This window comes from Coregonus clupeaformis, unplaced genomic scaffold, assembly GCF_020615455.1.
Source record: "Coregonus clupeaformis isolate EN_2021a unplaced genomic scaffold, ASM2061545v1 scaf2535, whole genome shotgun sequence".
NCBI lineage: Eukaryota > Metazoa > Chordata > Actinopteri > Salmoniformes > Salmonidae > Coregonus > Coregonus clupeaformis.
Genome location: NW_025535989.1, coordinates 1 through 24,499, shown reverse-complemented (window position 1 = coordinate 24,499; position 24,499 = coordinate 1). Strand labels below are relative to the sequence as shown.

The 24,499-nt window shown below is 43.1% G+C and overlaps 1 protein-coding gene across 1 annotated transcript; it reads right to left on the bottom strand.

Annotated features, from left to right (window-relative positions):
* Positions 1 to 1,289: 1,289 nt before the first annotated feature.
* On the bottom strand, positions 1,290 to 21,169 carry LOC121582321 (phosphorylase b kinase regulatory subunit beta-like; the record flags this gene model as incomplete). The annotated part of the gene is made up of 15 exons (XM_045219612.1): positions 1,290 to 2,126; positions 2,566 to 2,703; positions 2,899 to 3,006; positions 3,348 to 3,477; positions 3,572 to 3,706; positions 3,881 to 4,077; positions 13,460 to 13,550; positions 13,847 to 13,904; positions 15,155 to 15,236; positions 15,385 to 15,547; positions 15,672 to 15,730; positions 17,926 to 18,016; positions 20,000 to 20,082; positions 20,239 to 20,343; positions 21,086 to 21,169. Coding segments are annotated over 15 exons (1,662 nt in total), but the record flags the coding sequence as incomplete, so codon positions are not given.
* Between the last annotated feature and the right edge of the window lie 3,330 nt (positions 21,170 to 24,499).

Here is a 24,499-nt window from a genome sequence, read left to right as displayed (position 1 = left end):
TACACCATGTTGCAATTATAAAGCCTTTTACAAATGTAGCTTATCTTCAATGATACAAGGCAAATAGTCTATAGTAGGGGTAATGCTCCTCAAAATTCAAACATGATGAACCTAAGCAAATAAATCAACAGGATGTCAATTTCCTGAAGTTTATTTTTGAAACTAGTATTGAGCTTACAAAATACCCTTGATAGAGTGACGGAACACATTGGTAAACATCACACACATTGAAAAAGTTAAATTCTGATTCACTAAACTGGATAGGCACACTCAAAAGGTCCGGAGTCTGCTGGTGTCCCAGGTTTAAATCAGTCCCTGATTAGATGGGAACAATGAAAAAACGTAGTGGAACTGGCTTGAGGTCCAGAGTTGCGTTTGAGGGTTCTAGCGTATCGTACTGATGTATACCGTGTTGGATTCAAGTGCACAGTCACTACTTCACCTTTCCATTGTAGTCTGCCCTTTCAGAGAGGCCCACATAAAAAAATACTGTAGTATAATATAGGTCTAAATAATGTAGTATTACTATATTTATATACACTTTAGTATTTACTGTAGTGTTTTTGCGGACATGACTGTAGTATTCACTGTGTTTTTGCAGACATGACTGTAGTATACTATAGTATTCACTGTAGTGTTTTCGCGGACATGACTGAAGCGTACTATGGTATTCACTGCAGTGTTTTTGCGGACATGACCGTCGTATACTACAGTCATGTCCGCAAACACACTACAGTATACTACAGTCATGTCTGCAAAACACCACTGTGAATCCTACAGTCATGTCCGCAAAAACACTACAGTGAATACTATAGTATACTGCAGTTATGTCTGCTAAAACACTACAGTGAATACTATAGTATACTAGTCATGTCCGCAAAAAAATTACAGTAAATACTACAGTAAAGTCAGCAAAAACACAAAAGTGAATACAATAGTTTAAAAATATAGTAATACTACAGTATTTAGACCATAATATACTATAGTAATTTTTCATGTGGATTAGCTGTAAATGTGTAACATGTTTGATGTTTGAATTAGAAAATACATTTTAAACTTTTTGTTGTTATTCTCAACACATTTCTAAATGCATTGTATACACATTTGTGGTTGTATTGTATTTTTAAATAGTCAAATAAAATCAACCAAGCAATCAAGGGATACTACAGTGTGGAGTATAGTACTTGCAAACATTTCCCATTATGGGGCATTGTGTGTAGGTGGGTGAGAAAAAAATCAATTGAATCAATTTTGAATTCAGGCTGTAACATAACAAAATGTGGAATGAGTCAAAGGTTATGAATACTTTATGTGGTATGTGGTTAAAAATAGACCGTGTGAAGTGTGAAGAACAGTGAGTTTCCTGACTTCACACCACTCTGAAACTAGTATTGAGCTTACAAAATACCCTTGATAGAGTGACGGAACACATTGGTAAACATCACACACATTGAAAAAGTTAAATTCTGATTCACTAAACTGGATAGGCACACTCAAACCACGTGTAAACACATCAACATAAACAACTTAATTAATCCATAATTTTAATAGAGTGAAGGAACTTAAATTACTGTATATTGACCACATTCACAAAAATACAGCGATCAGGGTTTCAGAAAGACCTGGACTTCCTAAGACTTAGACAAAAAGTGTGCACTGGGATGCAACTTTAGTTTTGCATATCATGCTATTGATTAATACAATCAACAATGTGGGCTGCCCCACAATGCTAATGCTATACAGAAAAGTCTACATGCAAGGATTTCAGGGGGTAACAGGAGTCCGTTTGTTTTTTGCAATGTTGGTAACAGTAGTAACAGTGTTAATAGGATCTGATACATCCTGTCCTAATATCTTGAAGCTAACAGAACAAGGAGGGTATTGCTGGTGGAACAACAGTCAGTGCTGCTGACTAATTTAGCATGTTGTTAGTGATTCGACAAAGTAAAGTAGCGGTGGATTCCTCTACTCTGCTGAATGGATTTAGTTTAGCTGACCGAGCAGGGGTCATCCTTGGAGGGCTTCACGTCTCCCTGAAGCAGTTGAATCATCACAGCCTTGGTCAGGTAACTGGAGGTGCCTCTCCTGCCCATCGGTGGTGTCTTATAGAACTCCTCCATATCATCCTGGGGACAATAATGTTTTTTCATTGCAAACTAGCAGTACTGTTATATACAGTGCAAACTGTCAAAAGTTGTCTAACAAACAATGCTTTTCAGCAACGACATGCAGAGTGAACAACTATTCAGATTGGAAATATCTGATTTGAATAACAAGTAAACACGTGACACAATTATTCCCATCCTTACCGATTAATGAATTAAGTCGAGACTGACCAGAATAATTAATCGCCAAAGCACACAAGATGTCCTCCCCTTGAATATGAGGTCTGCTTCTACTTAGCTGCTCTGAACCAGATCTAACTTGTACTGTACAACGTTGTGGACGTACAATAGCTAAGCTTGCATGCTGCATGAACTCCAAGGAGCTTGTGTGACAGTGGTCTGACCTAACCTTAGATCCTGTGAGCCCAGTTGACAGGTTAGGGCAGAGCATAGCACCTACCTGTTTCTTCATCCCCTCCTGACTCCTGTCCTTCTGGAAGTCATGGAAGGCCTCCTTCACCAGAACGTCCAGGTCCACCTTCTCCAAGAACTCCAGCTCCGGGTTTCTCTCCAACACTATGGACACCACCATCAGCAGCTGCAACCATGGAGATTAGGAGCCATGAGAAAATGTGTGTACAATTAGGATTTTTGTATTGTAAACCCAATGTGTAGTGGAAAGGTTACTAGATGAAATGCGTGGGTAAGATAGTCAATGGAGCGTCCTGTTTGACCAATAGCAGTGTACGAAAAACATGCAGCTGTAAATTAGTGAAATCTGATTGGCCCATACCTCTACTACTATCTGCCTGTACTCAGGCAGCACTATGTCCTTCAGTGTGTCTTCCACCAGCAGAGAAAAGTTCATCTCATACATGGTCATGTCAGACAGAGTAGGTTGCTGCAATGGAAGGAAAGTGGGAGATTTGAACAGTAATGCTTTAGGCAAGAACACCCCGATGACCAATTATTACCAAAAAGACTAACTCACATACTCAAATAAACAGAAATGTATTTAATAGTGGGTTATTGCGATGCAATGGGATCTGCTGTATTCAAATCATCATTTTGAATCAACTGCTGTGCCAAACAGCCTACTGTACTTCAAATAGTCTTTTGGGGCATTTGAACACTGTCAAATGGGGCCTATAGTGTGGTCCTTCAGAGATGTGATTAAATGTGGAGTTTGAGGATGTAAATAAAGTAGGAGTATTATGTCTCAACTGCAATAACCAACACTACCTGTGGTAGATGGATCCCTGCCACTACGATGCCATTACAAGTTCTCTCCAAAATTTGCCACACTCGGTCATAGAAGCCATGGGGTGTCCTGTTGAGGGAACCATCGATTTGACGCCTGTTGATCCAGGACCTGGGACGGGTAACGAACAGGGAAATTAATTAAATATAATAAAAAAATGTGTGTGTGTGTGTGTGTCAAGGCTTGTGTTTGTGCCTGTGTTTACCTGCCATGCTGTTGTGGCTGAAGGACGTCCAGCAGCAGCTGTTTAACATCGCTGGGGGACATCTGGTAAATGTCCTGGGGTGGCATGTCACCTGCTCGGATCTCCAACTCATGCTTCATGGCCTGGACGATCCATCTACATCAATACCAGCAGAATACTAAGCAAAAACAATGCATCTCATAACCACAGATAGCTATCCTCAAACAGACAGATTGAGAGACAAACAGAATAACAACCACCCAGCTGTAGGATCAGAATGGCCATGGCTACAGCCTGCCTGGCTCTATTCCTCCAGGGCTCTATTCGTACCCGACGCGGATCTTGAGCATGCCGCTGAACAGCTCGGGGGTGTTGGAGATGATCCAGCCGATGTGGATGACCAGCTCCTGCTGCAGCACGGCCTCCCTCTCCCCGTAGCACTTGCTGTAGAGGATGCCCTTGATAACCCCAGGTGAGAGGGGGTTGGAGATCACCTCCTCCTCATGCCCAAACAGTCCCAGCGTTACCTGGCAACAGAGCACAGCCCAGCCAGCATCAGAGAAATGTCTGCAGTTCTGTTATTGTTTTGTGGGGATTTATTTTACTAAGAGGACAGAGTGATGAACCAGAAAGGTAGAGGTGTTTACATCATGGATAACAAGGAGCAAATAGTCAAAAAGATTGAAATAAAAACGTATATTATATTTTATTTCCTATTATGGGTGACATCACTCAACCTATAAGCTTTTTGACAGACCAGATAGTGTGCAATACTATATAGAAATTCTGATGTCTTCGTGTCCCTTTCGCTAAAACTATCTCTCCATCTCGCCACTGTAAAACTGCCCCCCCACAGAGCAGAACATGAAAGGGAACAAAAGATAATGACCAAGATTATCTAGTGGTATTTCTTATTTTCAAAGCATAAAGGCCACAAGAAAATTACACCTGGTAATCATTATTCTTCCCAAACAAGAAGAGATGCTTTAATATCCCTTTGAAAAATAGCCCCTCAAAACTAATGTTCTCCAATTAGATGGTAAATCACAGTTTTTAAATCGGTACCTCGCTTCTATTACTACTAAGTGTAATCTAAACATGTCCTACTTTACTTAACACATTCAAACAACAGTAAATATTCTCTAAACTCTAGAGTCCTCATATACAACATAAAGGAGGATTTTACGTAGATCTTGTAAGCAGACACCTGACTCCATTCCAAAATCAGCTTTCTCATCTTGTCCAGAATAATTTTGCCTCTACGATGCAATCTATATGCAGATTCACACCTTGAGGTACTTCATAGTAATGAACCGCCCAAAACTCTTGGGCGGGAAAATGAGGCCAGAAATGGGTCCTGCTAGGAAGCAACTAATCTCTGTGTAATATTTGAGAAAAAGTATAATGATAAAACATTGGCCAAGGCAGCTCACTTCATATAAATCCAAGGGAAAAGGGAGCTTATATTAGGTCATAGGTTATAGGTCAGGTCACAGCATACCTTTTAGCAGGTTACTATACGAAACACAATAGCAGCCTTGCTACAGGGCTAAAGAACAGTGAGTTAGCTGGGAAATACGAAGCGTGCAACTGCAATAACACTAAGCATTTCATATAGGACAATAGCATGCGGAGCTCACTGTCAACTGAACATTCCTAATACTTTCAAAATGGACATAATTTCATCAAATTCATCGATAATCAGTGAACATTAAGATTGTGTTCGAAATAGTCATCTGACTTGAAAAAAACGAACATGGTTCAACTGTTAAATTTGTCCTAATTTTTCAAATGTCCACTTACCTGCTTGCCATGCACTAAAACACTAGTAATACTTGGGGCAATGCTGTCCACTAGCTTAGTTATCACACTGGCTGCGATTCGTACAACCCCCCTGGTGAACAAAAACACAAGGAGATCCTTAATAAGGTCAACGCTATATGTGTCAATACAGTAGGAGCAGTTCATAATGTTGCAATAACAATGTAGTCTGCTGTGTTCTCTATCATAAGAACCATACATACAGTATAACCATGAAATTAAGGCTGATGTGCTGTAACGTGATTTGAGGCACATTACTGAAGGTGCAATTAACGTAATGAAGTTCTAAAACGAAGGCAAGGTGGATTCTAAAACGAAGGCAAGGTGGATTACCACTGAAAACACTGTTACTCCTACTGCTCTCTCCTCGTCTGACCATGTGTTCTCGCATACCCCGAGAGCATCTGGTCAGAGGGGTGGTGGCACAGGAATCCTCATCTCTCCCAAGTGGACATTCTCAATTTTTCCCCTAACCCATCTGTCTATCTCCTCATTTGAATTCCATGCTGTCACAGTCACTAGCCCATTTAAGCTTAATATCCTTGTCATCTATCGCCCTCCAGGTTCCCTTGGAGAGTTCATCAATGAGCTTGACGCCTTGATAAGTTCCTTTCCTGAGGATGGCTCACCCCTCACAGCTTTGGGGGATTTCAACCTCCCTATGTCCACATTTGACTCATTTCTCTCTGCCTCCTTCTTTCCACTTCTCTCCTCTTTTGACCTCACCCCTCTCACCGTCCCCCCTACTCACAAGGCAGGCAATACGCTTGACCTCATCTTTACTAGATGCTGCTCTTCTACTAATCTCACTGCAACTCCCCTCCATGTCTCCGACCACTACTTTGTTTCCTTTTCTCTCTCGCTCTCCTCCCACACTACTCACTCTGCCCCTACACAGATGGTAATGCGCCGCCGCAACCTTCGCTCTCTCTCTCCCACTACTCTCTCCTCTTCCATCCTATCATCTCTTCCCTCTGCTCAATCCTTCTCACTCCAATCTCCTGATTCTGCCTCCTCAACCCTCCTCTCCTCCCTTTCTGCATCCTTTGACTCTCTGTGTCCCCTATCCTCCCGGCCGGCTCGGTCCTCCCCTCCAGCTCCGTGGCTTGATGACTCATTGCGAGCTCACAGAACAGAGCTCCGGGCAGCGGAGCGGAAATGGAAGAAAACTAAACTCCCTGCCGACCTGGCATCTTTTCACTCCCTCCTCTCTACATTTTCTTCATCTGTTTCTGCTGCTAAGGCCACTTTCTACCACTCTAAATTCCAAGCATCTGCCTCTAACCCTAGGAAGCTCTTTGCCACATTTTCCTCCCTCCTGAATCCTCCACCCCCGCTCTAACCCCTCCTCTCTCTCTGTGGATGACTTCGTCAACCACTTTGAAAAGAAGGTTGACGACATTCGATCCTCGTTTGTTAAGTCTAATGACACTGCTGGTCCTACTCACACTGCCCTACCCTATGCTTTGACTTCTTTCTCCCCTCTCTCTCCAGATAAAATCCTGCGACTTGTGACTGCAGGCCGCCCAACAACCTGCCCGCTTGACCCCATCCCCTCCTCTCTTCTCCAGACCATCTCCGGTGACCTTCTCCCCTACCTCACCTCACCTCGCTGATCAACTCATCCTTGACCGCTGGCCATGTCCCTTCCGTCTTCAAGAGAGCGAGAGTTGCTCCCCTTCTCAAGAAACCAACACTCGATCCCACTGATGTCAACAACTACAGACCAGTATCCCTTCTTTCTTTTCTTTCCAAAACTATTGAGCGTGCCGTCTTTAGCCAACTCTCTTGCTATCTCTCTCAGAATGACCTTCTTGATCCAAACCAGTCAGGTTTCAGGACTGGTCATTCAACTGAGACTGCTCTTCTCTGTGTCACGGAGGCTCTCCGCACTGCTAAAGCTAACTCTCTCTCCTCTGCTCTTGTCCTTCTAGACCTGTCTGCTGCCTTTGATACTGTGAACCATCAGATCCTCCTCTCCACCCTCTCCGAGCTGGGCATCTCCGGCGCGGCTCACTCCTGGATTGCGTCCTACCTGACCGGTCGCTCCTACCAAGTGGCGTGGCGAGAAGCTGTCTCCGCACCACGTGCTCTCACCACTGGTGTCCCCCAGGGCTCAGTTCTAGGCCCTCTCCTTTTCTCCCTATACACCAAGTCACTTGGCTCTGTCATATCCTCACATGGCCTCTCCTATCATTGCTACGCTGACGATACACAACTAATCTTCTCCTTTCCCCCTTCTGATAACCAGGTGGCGAATCGCATCTCTGCATGTCTGGCAGACATATCAGTATGGATGACGGATCACCACCTCAAGCTGAACCCTGGCAAGACGGAGCTGCTCTTCCTCCCGGGGAAGGACTGCCCGTTCCATGATCTCGCCATCACGGTTGACAACTCCGCTGTGTCCTCCTCCCAGAGTGCGAAGAGCCTAGGCGTGACCCTGGACAACACCCTGTCGTTCTCCGCCAACATCAAGGCGGTGACCCGCTCCTGCAGGTTCATGCTCTACAACATTCGGAGAGTACGACCCTGCCTTACACAGGAAGCGGCACAGGTCCTAATCCAGGCACTTGTCATCTCCCGTCTGGACTACTGCAACTCGCTGTTGGCTGGCCTCCCTGCCTGTGCCATTAAACCCCTACAACTCATCCAGAATGCCGCAGCCCGTCTGGTGTTTAACCTTCCCAAGTTCTCTCACGTCACCCCCCTCCTCCGCACACTCCACTGGCTTCCAGTTGAAGCTCGCATCCGCTACAAGACCATGGTGCTTGCCTATGGAGCAGTGAGGGGAACGGCACCTCTGTACCTTCGGGCTCTGATCAGTCCCTACACCCAAACGAGGGCATTGCGTTCATCCACCTCTGGCCTGCTGGCTCCCTTCCTCTGCGGAAGCATAGTTCCCGCTCAGCCCAGTCAAAACTGTTCGCTGCTCTGGCACCCCAATGGTGGAACAAGCTCCCTCACGACGCCAGGACAGCAGAGTCACACACCACCTTCCGGAGACATTTGAAACCCCACCTCTTTAAGGAATACCTGGGATAGGATAAAGTAATCCTTCTACCCCCCCAAAAAAAAAATGTGTAAAGTGGTTATCCCACTGGCTATAGGGTGAACGCACCAATTGGTGAGTCGCTCTGGATAAGAGCGTCTGCTAAATGACGTAAATGTGCCCTTGAGCAAGGCACTTAACCCTAATTGCTCCTGTAAGTCGCTCTGGATAAGAGCGTCTGCTAAATGACTAAAATGTAAATGTAAAAATGTGTAAAATCATGTGTGTGGGATGTCCCACTCATGTCCACCAGTGTGTCTATACAGTACAAAGAGCCTTGTTTAGCTGAGCAAATGAAAAACTATCTAAATCGACTCTGGTTTTCATCTCCAGATTGTCAAAATAAATTATCATCATTGCAATTCTGCACATGTAAAAGCACAAATCTACAAACTTCCCTTCCTGCAACTGAAGGACTTTTGTATAAATAACTAAAATGGCGGACTGATCAAATCACAAGATGCCGTTCCCATGGAATGGAAAGCAATTAGCATGGTGGGTGCTTCCCTCTGGGACATCTAGCCCTAGCCTACCCTGGCAGAACAGGCAGTTGCTCCAAATGAAGATTTCACTGCATGAATTCAACTCCTGACATTGTTTCCCAACTCAGACTATTCATTTTCACTATTAGATTAGGGGGGTGGGGGGCAGACATAAATTTCACAAATGTACGATTGCATTATTCGCTAGAGTAACTGTGCAATACGTCTCCTCCTGCTTGCTGGGTTCCTGTGAGGAAAAAGCAAAAGGCATTGGCTGTAGATATAGTACATACGCTCCCCTCTGTATTTATTTGGACAGTAAGCTAAAACAACATTTTGTCTCTATACTCCAGCATTTTGGATTTGAGATCAATGTTTTATATGAGGTGACAGTACAGAATGTCTCCTTTTATGTGAGGATATTTTCATAGAAATCGGTTTTCCCGTTTAGACATTTGTACACAAATTCACTTATAGTGTATTTAAGCAGTTAAAAGTGTAGTATTTGGTCCCATATTCCTAGCATGTTATGACTACATCAAGCTTGTGACTCTACAAGCATTTGCAGTTTTTGGGGGTTGTGCTTTGGATTATGTTGTACCCAATATACAGTACCAGTCAAAAGTTTAGACACACCTACTCATTCAAGGGTTTTTTATTTTCTACATTGTAGAATAATAGTGAAGACATCAAAACTGTGAAATAACACATGGAATCATGTAGTAACCGAAAACGTGTTAAATAAATCAAAAATATATTTTATATTTGAGATTCTTCAAATAGCCACCCTTTGCCTTGATGACAGCTTTGCACACTATTGGCATTCTCTCAACCAGCTTCATGAGGTAGTCACCTGGAATGTATTTCAATTAACAGGTGTGCCTTCTTAAAAGTTAATTTGTGGAATTCCTTTCCTTCTTAATGTGTTTGAGCCAATCAGTTGTGTTGTGACAAGGTAGGGGGGTATACAGAAGATAGCCCTATTTGGTAAAATACCAAGTCCATATTCTGGCAAGAACAGCTCAAATAAGCAAAGAGAAACGACAGTCCATCATTAGTTTAAGATATGAAGGTCAGTCAATACGGAACATTTCAAGAACTTTGAAAGTCTCTTCAAGTGCAGTCGCAAAAACCATCAAGCGCTATGATGAAACTGGCTCTCATGAGGACCGCCACAGGAATGGAAGACCCAGAGTTACCTCTGCTGCAGAGGATAAGTTCATTAGAGTTACCAGCCTCAGAAATTGCAGCCCAAATAAATGCTTCACAGAGTTCAAGTAACAGACACATCTCAACATCAACTGTTCAGAGGGGATTGTGTGAATCAGGCCTTCATGGTCGAATTACTGCAAAGAAACCACTACTAAAGGACACCAATAATAAGAAGAGACCTGCTTTGGCCAAGAAACACGAGCAATGGACATTAGACAGGTGGAAATCTGTCTTTTGGTATGGATTCTAAATTTGAGATTTTTGGTTCGAACCACCGTGTCTTTGTGAGACACGGTGTTGATGAACGGATGATCTCCGCATGTGTATTTCCCACCGTAAAGCATGGAGGAGGAGGTGTTCTGGTGTGAGGGTGCTTTGCTGGTGACACTGTCAGTGATTTATTTAGAATTCAAGGTACACTTAAACAGCATGGCTACCACAGCATTCTACAGCGATATGCCATCCCATCTGGTTTGCGCTTTCTTGTTTACTACATGATTCCATATGTGTTATTTCATAGTTTTGATGTCTTCACTATTATTTCACAATGTAAACAATTGTAAAAATAAAGAACAACCCTTGAATGAGTAGGTGTGTCCAAACTTTTGACTGGTAGTGTAAATTAATGGTAAATAATGTATTGTGTCATTTTGGAGTCATTTCTATTGTAAATAAGAATAGAATATGTTTCTGAACACTTCTACATGAATATGGATGCTATCATGATTACAGTTAATCCTGCATGAATCGTGAATAATGATGAGTGAGAAAGTTACAGAGGCACAAATGTTTTTGGTAATGGTGAGAGGTTAGCATGTTGTGGGGGTATGATCTTTGTGCATCTGTAACTTTCTCACTATATGGGACCTTATACTAAACGTTTGACTACTTTAATACAGTATATGTGAATTTGTCCAAATACTTATGACCCCTTGAAATGGAAGGACTAGATACAGCACATAGTGCTTTCACTTCTAAATGGTACGACATATATGTATAAAATACCCTCAAATAAAAGGTGGCATTCTGTACTGATGCCTCTTATAAAACATATTGATCTCACATCCAAAATTCTGGAGTATAGAGCCAAATTAAAAGTTATAGCTTCACTGTCCAAATAAATACGGAGGGGAGTGTACATGGCAGCAGACAGGGTTGCTTAGCCATACACATCAACTTTAAAAAACTGTCTCAATAGCAGTCAAAATAAAAATGTCAGGCTAAATGCTCAAAGGGCATGTTGCGATGTTAAATCATTGATGTTGTGTAATATAAAGGAACTTACAGTGGGGAAAAAAAGTATTTAGTCAGCCACCAATTTTGCAAGTTCTCCCACTTAAAAAGATGAGCGAGGCCTGTAATTTTCATCATAGGTACACGTCAACTATGACAGACAAAATGAGGAAAAAAATTCCAGAAAATCACATTGTAGGATTTTTAATGAATTTATTTGCAAATTATGGTGGAAAATAAGTATTTGGTCAATAACAAAAGTTTCTCAATACTTTGTTATATACCCTTTGTTGGCAATGACACAGGTCAAATGTTTTCTGTAAGTCTTCACAAGGTTTTCACACACTGTTGCTGGTATTTTGGCCCATTCCTTCATGCAGATCTCCTCTAGAGCAGTGATGTTTTGGGGCTGTCGCTGGGCAACACGGACTTTCAACTCCCTCCAAAGATTTTCTATGGGGTTGAGATCTGGAGACTGGCTAGGCCACTCCAGGACCTTGAAATGCTTCTTACGAAGCCACTCCTTCGTTGCCCGGGCGGTGTGTTTGGGATCATTGTCGAATGATCTGAAACACACCGCCACGAAAACCGTCTGAAAGACCCAGCCACGTTTCATCTTCAATGCCCTTGCTGATGGAAGGAGGTTTTCACTCAAAATCTCATGATACATGGGCCCATTCATTCTTTCCTTTACACGGATCAGTCGTCCTGGTCCCTTTGCAGAAAAACAGCCCCAAAGCATGATGTTTCCACCCCCATGCTTCACAGTAGGTATGGTGTTCTTTGGATGCAACTCAGCATTCTTTGTCCTCCAAACACGACGAGTTGAGTTTTTACCAAAAAGTTCTATTTTGGTTTCATCTGACCATATGACATTCTCCCAATCCTCTTCTGGATCATCCAAATGCACTCTAGCAAACTTCAGATGGGCCTGGACATGTACTGGCTTAAGCAGGGGGACACGTCTGGCACTGCAGCATTTGAGTCCCTGGCGGCGTAGTGTGTTACTGATGGTAGGCTTTGTTACTTTGGTCCCAGCTCTCTGCAGGTCATTCACTAGGTCCTCCCCGTGTGGTTCTGGGATTTTTGCTCACCGTTCTTGTGATCATTTTGACCCCACGGGGTGAGATCTTGCGTGGAGCCCCAGATCGAGGGAGATTATCAGTGGTCTTGTATGTCTTCCATTTCCTAATAATTGCTCCCACAGTTGATTTCTTCAAACCAAGCTGCTTACCTATTGCAGATTCAGTCTTCCCAGCCTGGTGCAGGTCTACAATTTTGTTTCTGGTGTCCTTTGACAGCTCTTTGGTCTTGGCCATAGTGGAGTTTGGAGTGTGACTGTTTGAGGTTGTGGACAGGTGTCTTTTATACTGATAACAAGTTCAAACAGGTGCCATTAATACAGGTAACGAGTGGAGGACAGATGAGCCTCTTAAAGAAGAAGTTACAGGTCTGTGAGAGCCAGAAATCTTGCTTGTTTGTAGGTGACCAAATACTTATTTTCCACCATAATTTGCAATAAATTCATAAAAAATCCTACAGTGTGATTTTCTGGATTTTTTTTCCTCAATTTGTCTGTCATAGTTGACGTGTACCTATGATGAAAATTACAGGCTACTCTCATCTTTTTAAGTGGGAGAATTGCACAATTGGTGGCTGACTAAATACTTTTTTTCCCCACTGTATTTCAAGCTCCACTTATTAACCCATGTTAAATAAATGAGAAAGGAAATTGGACCAAGTATTGATATGGTTCCAGAGCAAGGTGGAGCCTGGCCTATGGGCTGTTCTACTCTCTGACTCTCAGGTCCCTCTGCAATTATGCTCAATCTTAGCGCTGAGCAATATGAAAACTCACAACCAGCTCCCCTGAAACAGCCGAGCCATCACAACTAAAACGGCAAGAGCAAAAAGGCCAACGGAGCATGTGAACGTGAAATTGATTGTCCATAGAGAGCAATTGGATAGTGCTGCAGAGGGAAGGAGTGAATGAGTGAAGCATAGCACTTACAGTTAATGGTACACGCTGTGCACAGTGACTGACTGGCAAACTGAGCTAATACAGTACACAAGCTACACAGACTCAACACATCAACTCTACTCCATTACCTGCTTGCCATGGACCACCAGTGTGGTGATATGAGGGGCTATAGAACTGGCAAACTTCATGATAACGGCCGCAGCGTAACGCACCGCCAGCCTACACCCATAGAAATGTGTATCATTGTTTACAACAGTTTGGAATTCAGTGGAGAAATTTACAATTTTGATGAAGACAGACATAGGAGAGAACAGGTAGTGTACAAGAGAAAATGTTACTTCAATCTTGAAACGACAGTAAAATTATCTGAAAGGCAAAAAAGTTAAAGGCTCTTCATAGAGGTACTGTAGAAAATGGATGGATATTACCTGCCACATAAAATGAAATACAAACTATTCTTTCAGGTTAAATGGAAAGGGAATGAATGATGTGCTAGAGAAAAAAGGAAATCTGACCAAAGCTTCCTGGTCCCAGCTCTTCTGTAAAGTCTCTCCATGTCTTCCATTAGGGTCTCTGGAAACAGTAAAAAAAAAAAAAGTCCTCTAAGTGAACTGAGCAATGCAAATCACTGTATATATTCTAGAAATTATGTCAAACAAACAATGTAAACTGTAGATGATTGGGTCTGAAAACAGTGTTTGCCAAGACACTGCTATTCATGACACTAGCTGCATAGGCTATGCCTTGGTTGAATTGACCCCATTTCTTCTTTTTATTATTTCTAACACAGAGGAGACATTGATCCAAACAAAATCAGTTAGTCATGGGGTGCTAAATAGATTAGGCTCTGGACATTTCATTTACAGTGATGCACTGATTTCCACCCTGGGGCTAGTTGGCCTGGTAGTTTGGCTCTCATAAATAGTGTTAAAGTATCTGTCCACTGTTCCCGATTTTTTAAATAAAATATGACCTCAAATTAATTACAATATGAATTAAATAGATGTCCTTCCAAAACATTATAATTAAGGTTAGTACATTACATTTACATTTTAGTCATTTAGCAGACGCTCTTATCCAGAGCGACTTACAGTTAGTGAATACATTTTATTTTTTATTCTTAAATTTTTTATACTGGCCCCCTATGGGAATCGAACCCACAACCCTGGCGTTGCAAACGCCATGCTCTATCAACTGAGCTACATCCCTGCCGGCCATTTCCCTCCCCTACCCTGGACGACGCTGGGCCAATTGTGCGCCGCCCATGAGTCTCCCGGTCGCGGCCGGCTGCGATTCGAACCAGGATCTCTAGTGGCACAGTAAGCACTGCGATGCAGTGCCTTAGACCACTGCGCCACTCAGGAGTAGTAAACAACAGAGTGGCCCCGACACCAAATCTCAACCCAATTGAACACTTATGGGAGATTCTGGAGCAGTGCCTGAGACACCACCATCAACAAAACACCAAATTATTAATTTTCTTGTGGAAGAATGGTGTCGCATCACTCCAATAGAGTTCCAGACACTTGTAGAATCTATGCCATGGTGCATTGAAGCTTTTCTGGCTTGTGGTGGTCCAACACCCTATTTGGGACACTTTATGTTAACGGTTTGTTTCTAAAAACAAGTCTAAGATTGGGTTTTACTGAAAGGTTTTTCTCTCATTTATGTTTTGGCTACAACTACAAGTAAAGGACGAGTCAACAACACTATTTGGGTATGAGCAAACAGAATATGAGTTTTAGAAAAATGAGATTTTCACTAGACTGTTACTTTAACAGAGTAACACCATTTTGCAAGTGTGTTTTTGTTTCTGTGCCTACCATCCTTGGCAAAGAAGTCAGGACCCTCTTTCTTCATGAGAATACTGGCAAGCTGTGCTTGACTGGCCAGGCAGTCAGAGTCCTGAGTAGGACAAAAACACAGGAAGAGGTCAAAGGTCATGCCATGGGGTGTAAAGACAGTTTAGAGTCAGACCTAGGGCCCTACATTACACACCCATCTCCTTTTGATTGAAGCTGTCCTAGAATAGTCACCGTACTCCTGGACTCACGTTGAACTTCTGCATGATCTCGTTGGTGGATTTGTGTTTCCACTCCTCGATGTCGATCTCAGGCTGCTGCTCCAGGTCTGAGGCATTGGGCGTGCTCATCTGCCTCTTCACCTTGGAGTGCTTGGGCATCTCCAGCTCCTGAAAGTTCTTGAACTCTGGGATTCTAGACCAGGGGAAGTTACAGGAGTATTTTCAGGTTTACAGGCAAGTTAAATCCTTTACACGCTGATTCCTCTATAAAGACTGTTTTGTGACACAAAGGCGGAACGACAGGAACAAGATCTTACTCTGCTTCATTGACACGAAGGAAGTCCAACTGCTCCACAATAGCTCCTGATATCAGGGTCTGGAAGAATAATTTAATAGTCACATCAAGGAATCTCATTTATATGGGATATGGCCAGTTCAGGTGATTTCAAACATTCTGACTGAAGTCACATCAAAATGAAGATAGCCAGTTAGATGTACAAAGGGGAATTATGTTCCCAGAAGAATGAGATGATAAAAGGGATTGACTATGAGGGATGGAGCCCTTTGTCTGCTCCTAGAGTTAGGTGTGAGGAGAATATTGAGCGTCCTTCTTAAAAGACGTCACATCAAAACATCTAAAGAACTCTCTAGAGACACAAAGTTATTGCAACAGTAGGAAATAGAACTCGGTGAAGGCAATTCAAAGGCATTGGATTTGCAAATATACAGTGGGGAGAACAAGTATTTGATACACTGCCGATTTTGCAGGTTTTCCTACTTACAAAGCATGTAGAGGTCTGTAATTTTTATCATAGGTACACTTCAACTGTGAGAGACGGAATCTAAAACAAAAATCCAGAAAATCCCATTGTATGATTTTTAAGTCATTAATTTGCATTTTATTGCATGACATAAGTATTTGATACATCAGAAAAGCAGAACTTAATATTTGGTACAGAAACCTTTGTTTGCAATTACAGAGATCATACGTTTCCTGTAGGTCTTGACCAGGTTTGCACACACTGCAGCAGGGATTTTGGCCCACTCCTCCATACAGACCTTCTCCAGATCCTTCAGGTTTCGGGGCTGTCGCTGGGCAATACGGACTTTCAGCTACCTCCAAAGATTTTCTATTGGGTTCAGGTCTGGAGACTGGCTAGGCCACTCCAGGACCTTGAGATGCTTCTTACGGAGCCACTCCTTAGTTGCCTGGCTGTGTGTTTCGGGTCATTGTCATGCTGGAAGACCCAGCCACGACCCATCTTCAATGCTCTTACTGAGGGAAGGAGGTTGTTGGCCAAGATCTCACGATACATGGCCCCATCCATCCTCCCCTCAATACGGTGCAGTCGTCCTGTCCCCTTTGCAGAAAAGCATCCCCAAAGAATGATGTTTCCACCTCCATGCTTCACGGTTGGGATGGTGTTCTTGGGGTTGTACTCATCCTCCTTCCTCCAAACACGGCGTGTGGAGTTTAGACCAAAAAGCTCTATTTTTGTCTCATCAGACCACATGCCCTTCTCCCATTCCCCTCTAGATAATCCAGATGGTCATTGGCAAACTTCAGACGGGCCTGGACATGCGCTGGCTTGAGCAGGGGGACCTTGCGTGTGTGCTGCAGGATTTTAATCCATGACAGTGTAGTGTGTTACTAATGGTTTTCTTTGAGACTGTGGTCCCAGCTCTCTTCAGGTCATTGACCAGGTCCTGCCGTGTAGTTCTGGGCTGATCCCTCACCTTCCTCATGATCATTGATGCCCCACGAGGTGAGATCTTGCATGGAGCCCCAGACCGAGGGTGATTGACCGTCATCTTGAACTTCTTCCATTTTCTAATAATTGCGCCAACAGTTGTTGCCTTCTCACCAAGCTGCTTGCCTATTGTCCTGTATCCAAACCCAGCCTTGTGTAGGTCTACAATTATATCCCTGATGTCCTTACACAGCTCTCTGGTCTTGGCCATTGTGGAGAGGTTGGAGTCTGTTTGATTGAGTGTGTGGACAGGTGTCTTTTATACAGGTAACGAGTTCAAACAGGTGCAGTTAATACAGGTAATGAGTGGAGAACAGGAGGGCTTCTTAAAGAAAAACTAACAGGTCTGTGAGAGCCGGAATTCTTACTGGTTGGTAGGTGATCAAATACTTATGTCATGCAATACCTGTAGGTCAAGACCTACAGGAAACGTATGATCTCTGTAATTGCAAACAAAGGTTTCTGTACCAAATATTAAGTTCTGCTTTTCTGATGTATCAAATACTTATGTCATGCAATAAAATGCAAATTAATGACTTAAAAATCATACAATGGGATTTTCTGGATTTTTGTTTTAGATTCCGTCTCTCACAGTTGAAGTGTACCTATGATAAAAATTACAGACCTCTACATGCTTTGTAAGTAGGAAAACCTGCAAAATCGTCAGTGTATCAAATACTTGTTCTCCCCACTGTACATATTCACTACTTCTAAATGCATTTCCAAAGGAAAGGAGAACTGACAATAGTACTGTGAGGGTAGATATCACAATGCCTCAAAGAAGTGTGAGTAGACTGAAACAAGTAAAAGTGTTGAGAACCTGAAGTCTGTCCACGTGAACTTTGACCCCACCGATGCTCCCCTTCTTGAACGATGCCAACATGTCCAGGACTGGGTTGAAACGGCTCCCCCTGATGGATAGAAACCAAGGATATTCTACTGTTACTATGGTCATCAATCTTCTCCATATTAACCTAATGAGTATTGAGCTGTTTTATATGCTATTCCACTGACTCCTATAGAACAACCTCTACTATGGACAGGTAAGCAATTGTATTCTATTTAAAAAGGTGTTCTTTGGATAATGATCAATACTGCTGTAATCAGCATAACACCCAAGCTAAGGTGATATAAATGACTATAATGAAACTCTTATCGGAAAATACAGACACACCTCCTGTACTGAATTCCAATACACTCTAAAGCAGTAACCCTTACAGTACAGAAGGGAATACCAAAAGTACAGCGGCTTGCGAAAGTATTCACCCCCCTTGGCATTTTTCCTATTTTGTTGCCTTACAACCTGGAATTAAAATTGATTTTTGGGGGGGTTTGTATCATTTGATTTACACAACATGCCTACCACTTTGAAGATGCAAAATATTTGTGTGTGTGAAACAAACAAGAAATAAGACAAAAAATACAAAAAACTTGAGCGTGCATAACTATTCACCCCCCCCAAAGTCAATACTTTGTAGAGCCCCCTTTTGCAGCAATTATAGCTGCAAGTCTCTTGGGGTATGTCTCTATAAGCTTGGCACATCTAGCCACTGGGATTTTTGCCCATTCTTCAAGGCAAAACTATCCAGCTCCTTCAAGTTGGATGGGTTCCGCTGGTGTACAGCAATCTTTAAGTCATACCACAGATTCTCAATTGGATTGAGGTCTGTGCTTTGACTAGGCCATTCCAAGACATCTAAATGTTTCCCCTTAAACCACTTCAGTGTTGCTTTAGCAGTATGCTTAGGGTCATTGTCCTGCTGGAAGGTGAACCTCCGTCCCAGTCTCAAATCTCTGGAAGACTGAAACAGGTTTCCCTCAAGAATTTCCCTGTATTTAGCGCCATCCATCATTCCTTCAATTCTGACCAGTTTCCCAGTCCCTGCCGATGAAAAACATCCCCACAGCATGATGCTGCCACCACCATGCTTCACTGTGGGGATGGAGTTCTCGGGGTGATGAGAGGTGTTGGGTTTTCGCCAGACATAGCGTTTTCCTTGATGGCCAAAAAGCTCAATTTTAGTCTCATCTGACCAGAGTACCTTCTTCCATATGTTTGGGGAGTCACCCACATGCTTTTCGGCGAACACCAAACGTGTTTGCTTATTTTTTCTTTAAGCAATGGCTTTTTTCTGGCCACTCTTCCGTAAAGCCCAGCTCTGTGGAGTGTACGGATTAAAGTGGTCCTATGGACAGATACTCCAGTCTCCGCTGTGGAGCTTTGCAGCTCCTTCAGGGTCATCTTTGGTCTATTTGTTGCCTCTCTGATTAATGCCCTCTTTGCCTGGTCTGTGAGTTTTGGTGGGCGGCCCTCTCTTGGCAGGTTTGTTGTCGTGCTATATTTTTTCCATTTTTTAATAATGCTCCGTGGGATGTTCGAAGTTTCTGATATTTTTTTATAACCCAACCCTGATCTCTACTTCTCCACAACTTTGTCCCTGACCTGTTTGGAGAGCTCCTTGGTGTTCATGGTGCCGCTTGCTTGGTGGTGCCCCTTGCTTAGTGGTGTTGCAGACTCTGGGGCCTTTCAGAACAGGTGTATATATACTGAGATCATGTGACAGATCATGTGACACTTAGATTGCACACAGGTGGACTTTATTTAACTAATTATGTGACTTCTGAAGGTAATTGGTTGCACCCGATCTTATTTAGGGGCTTTATAGCAAAGGGGGTGAATACATATGCATGCACCACTTTTCCGTTATTTATTTTTTTGAATTTTTGTAAACAAGTAATTTTTTTCATTTCACTTCACAAAATGTGGACTATTTTGTGTATGTCCATTACATGAAATCCAAATAAAAATCAATTTAAATTACAGGTTGTAATGCAACAAAATAGGAAAAACGCCAAGGGGGATGAATACTTTTGCAAGGCACTGTAGATCTTACTTGATGTTGTCCTCTCTGATGAGGACCAGGAAGAGTGGGCGACCTTTCATTTTCCAGCTATGCTTGATGAACTGCAGTGCATTCTACATACAAAGATATGTAACACATTAAACTTGCATTGACCAAACAGACATACAGTTAGGGACACAATATGGTGAGTGTGCAGGCCCCAGAACAAGGATTAAACCAGACGAATGTCTAAACAGCAGTGTGTATGAGGTGAGTTCACCCCAGCTCACCTTGATGTCATCAATCAGCAGCATGACGTCCTGGGATAAGTAGAAGTCACTGAGATCAAAGACGATAGGGTAGCACACCACAGTCTTCCCCAGGATACGATAAATCTGTGGGGAGGGGAGCAGACACATTGCATTACCTGATCCTGCAGGCCAAGATGGATGGCTCGGAGGTATCGATATATACATTACTCTGGACAGGACGTAAAACAACCCATCGATCTTGAGGAAGGAATACGCAGAAGCTAGAACGCATAGACATTACAATCCTGCGAGCACTGATACTTCCTAAAACTAACACACAACCTCTCCTCTACAAACAAACACAAATATGCACAGGCACACAAGCGCACCGCGCACACAAACAAAGAGTTGATCATAATGCCCTCTGGCAGGCGATCCTATTCCATCAGAACACATAAATGTTCCATTAAAATATTGTCTTAGTAATAGGTTTGGACCTGTGATTGATTCGTTTGGCAATTTAGTATTTTTTTTAATACAATTCAGCTGTGTAAACTTATTTCGATGACCTTCACAGGGACAACTAGAAGGAATACCAACAAAAGTTTTATGACAGCAGCTCACAATATCAAAGTGCATTACGAAATTGAATAACAAATATTATCATCATGCATTGCATGGCAGCAGTACTTTGTACAATGTTAAGAGTAAGGCAAAAATATGTATAATATCTATTTACATTATATCTGTACATGTAACTGAATATTATTCAGTTTCTGAGCTGTGGTTGCATACTGAGAAGTGCTAGTTTATGTTAATCAGTGAGGAGGTGGTGGTATGCCCATGACCTCTGAGTATGTGGTAGTATTGAGTGGTGAACACTCACCTTGCAAGTCCCCATGCAGCCCACTGGCCTTTCTGGACGCCCACTCAGCCCCAGCTTCTTATTGATGGCCAGGAAGCGGTACGCCTGGGGGAGAAAGAGAAATACATACATATTTCAGTTTAGTTTTTAAAAGCCTAGTTTTCAAATTACACATTAAAACTGACACTGACAAACAGACCACAACAACATAGATTACCCTCCTTCTATTCCCTTAGACAAGTCACAGATCCATTGAGAACTGCTATCATATAGTTAGCTACCTTCCTTTCCTCTCTTACACATATCTACCCTTCAGATCTGACAACACACTCAGCTAGATATGACAGAGATCATAATCGGAGTCATTTTAAAATGCCAGGTAGGGAAAATTGTCTATTTTTATTGCACCTCCAAAGATCAATCATCCTCATATCCCCGAGGGACTTTCTTTTGTTGCAATCCATAATCTAAAATTACCTCCCTCTAAAGTTATGGGATGTGTCAGTAGTTAATGGCCCCTACAGAGCCTGCCTATGACGGGTCTGTTGTGGAGCCTAACACCCCTATGGGTCTGTTTAGTGCCATGGTGCAGGTGGGTTTACTGGAGAGTTGTCAGAGGGCAGAGATATACAGGTCCCCTGCAGGTCCTTACTGTAAAGCTCTACACCAAGTAGCTCAGTTAGTTAGTAGGCTCCGTCAGTCAGGATCGGCCCTCACCGCTCCCCATTCTTTCACTTTTACCTGGTATGGTCTTAGTGTAATATTGCCTTGGCTAATGGTATTTTAATATTTTAAATATATTTTAATTCAATTTTAGCTATGTAATGGTACAAGGTCACAGAGTGTCTATGCCCTGAAGACACTGAAACTGAGAGAAATAGAGGTAACAACCTGTATGCCAGAGTGATGAGGAAAATTGTTGTCAATCCACAATGCAATAAAGCAGATAATGGGCATTTGATTTTACAGCACCAGACCCATGCATGTGGAGAGGCACACTGCAGTCCCTGTGACCTCTGTGTCATACTGTCACTGTATGAGAGATGATGGGATGTACTCAGCCCTTATCTTTACACACCAGGCTATAAATGGCAATTATTCCTCCTAATCAATCCAATCAGAGGCTCCCGGTCGATAACACTGACTACATACTTCAGTGGCGCTGCAGGAAATTTAGCTACCAAGCCTTAATACACAGCAATCACCAGTCTTACCAAAGAGCAATGTGTTCATACTACCACTAGATGGAGCTCTGCCACTCCTCCTGCTTTTCCCATCTTCAAATGAGTTGGAAACAAATTATACAAGGATGGAAAGTTCGAAAGATAATATGAGAATCAAGCAATAAACAGAATATTATTATAATAGATAGTTCACAAAGATGGGAAACATTTATTCAGAATTAAGTCGCATAACAAATTCCCAGCGCCCCTGTCCATGCGGACTGTTTGAGGAGAGGCGTTGTGTGAACCTTTGTCTGCACCCTGTCCCTGCCTGAGGAATACCAATGAACACGGCAAAGCACACAGCTCACATCACAAATCCCTCTCATTTAGACTACAATTAAAAGCAACCAAACTGCTAATGTGATTGCTGCTAATGCCATCAAGATGGCTACATTCTGAGCGTGTCATTAGGTTGGGTGAAATGAAGACTTGTAAGAGAAGGACAGTTGTAACTGAACACTTTAGTGTCGCAGTGTCTCTTTTTATCAATCGAAAACCTGCTCTCGTCTCTCCTAGACATCTGGGTCGTTCCACAAAAAGGGGGGCCTTTTGCGCCCTTTGATATTTAAAGTAGAAATTGTGCACCAATATTGAATTTGTTATATTAAATGAAGTGCCCTTTAATATACACTGCTCAAAAAAATAAAGGGAACACTAAAATAACACATCCTAGATCTGAATGAATGAAATAATCTTATTAAATACTTTTTTCTTTACATAGTTGAATGTGCTGACAACAAAATCACACAAAAATTATCAATGGAAATCAAATGTATCAACCCATGGAGGTCTGGATTTGGAGTCACCCTCAAAATTAAAGTGGAAAACCACACTACAGGCTGTTCCAACTTTGATGTAATGTCCTTTAAACAAGTCAAAATGAGGCTCAGTAGTGTGTGTGGCCTCCACGTGCCTGTATGACCTCCCTACAACGCCTGGGCATGCTCCTGATGAGGTGGCGGATGGTCTCCTGAGGGATCTCCTCCCAGACCTGGACTAAAGCATCCGCCAACTCCTGGACAGTCTGTTGTGCAACGTGGCGTTGGTGGATGGAGCGAGACATGATGTCCCAGATGTGCTCAATTGGATTCAGGTCTGGGGAACGGGCGGGCCAGTCCATAGCATCAATGCCTTCCTCTTGCAGGAACTGCTGACACACTCCAGCCACATGAGGTCTAGCATTGTCTTGCATTAGGAGGAACCCAGGGCCAACCGCACCAGCATATAGTCTCACAAGGGGTCTGAGGATCTCATCTCGGTACCTAATGGCAGTCAGGCTACCTCTGGCGAGCACATGGAGGGCTGTGCGGCCCCCCAAAGAAATGCCACCCCACACCATGACTGATCCACCTCCAAACCGGTCATGCTGGAGGATGTTGCAGGCAGCAGAACGTTCTCCACGGCGTCTCCAGACTCTGTCACGTCTGTCACGTGCTCAGTGTGAACCTGCTTTCATCTGTGAAGAGCACAGGGCGCCAGTGGCGAATTTGCCAATCTTGGTGTTCTCTGGCAAATGCCAAACGTCCTGCACGGTGTTGGGCTGTAAGCACAACACCCACCTGTGGACGTCGGGCCCTCATACCACCCTCATGGAGTCTGTTTCTGACCGTTTGAGCATACACATGCACATTTGTGGCCTGCTGGAGGTCATTTTGCAGGGCTCTGGCAGTGCTCCTCCTGCTCCTCCTTGCACAAAGGCGGAGGTAGCAGTCCTGCTGCTGGGTTGTTGCCCTCCTACGGCCTCCTCCACGTCTCCTGATGTACTGGCCTGTCTCCTGGTAGCGCCTCCATGCTCTGGACACTACGCTGACAGACACAGCAAACCTTCTTGCCACAGCTCGCATTGATGTGCCATCCTGGATGAGCTGCACTACCTGAGCCACTTGTGTGGGTTGTAGACTCCGTCTCATGCTACCACTAGAGTGAAAGCACCGCCAGCATTCAAAAGTGACCAAAACATCAGCCAGGAAGCATAGGAACTGAGAAGTGGTCTGTGGTCACCACCTGCAAAACCAGTCCTTTATTGGGGGGTGTCTTGCTAATTGCCTATAATTTCCACCTGTTGTCTATTCCATTTGCACAACAGCATGTGGAATTTATTGTCAATCAGTGTTGCTTCCTAAGTGGACAGTTTGATTTCGCAGAAGTATGATTGACTTGGAGTTACATTGTGTTGTTTAAGTGTTCCCTTTATTTTTTTGAGCAGTGT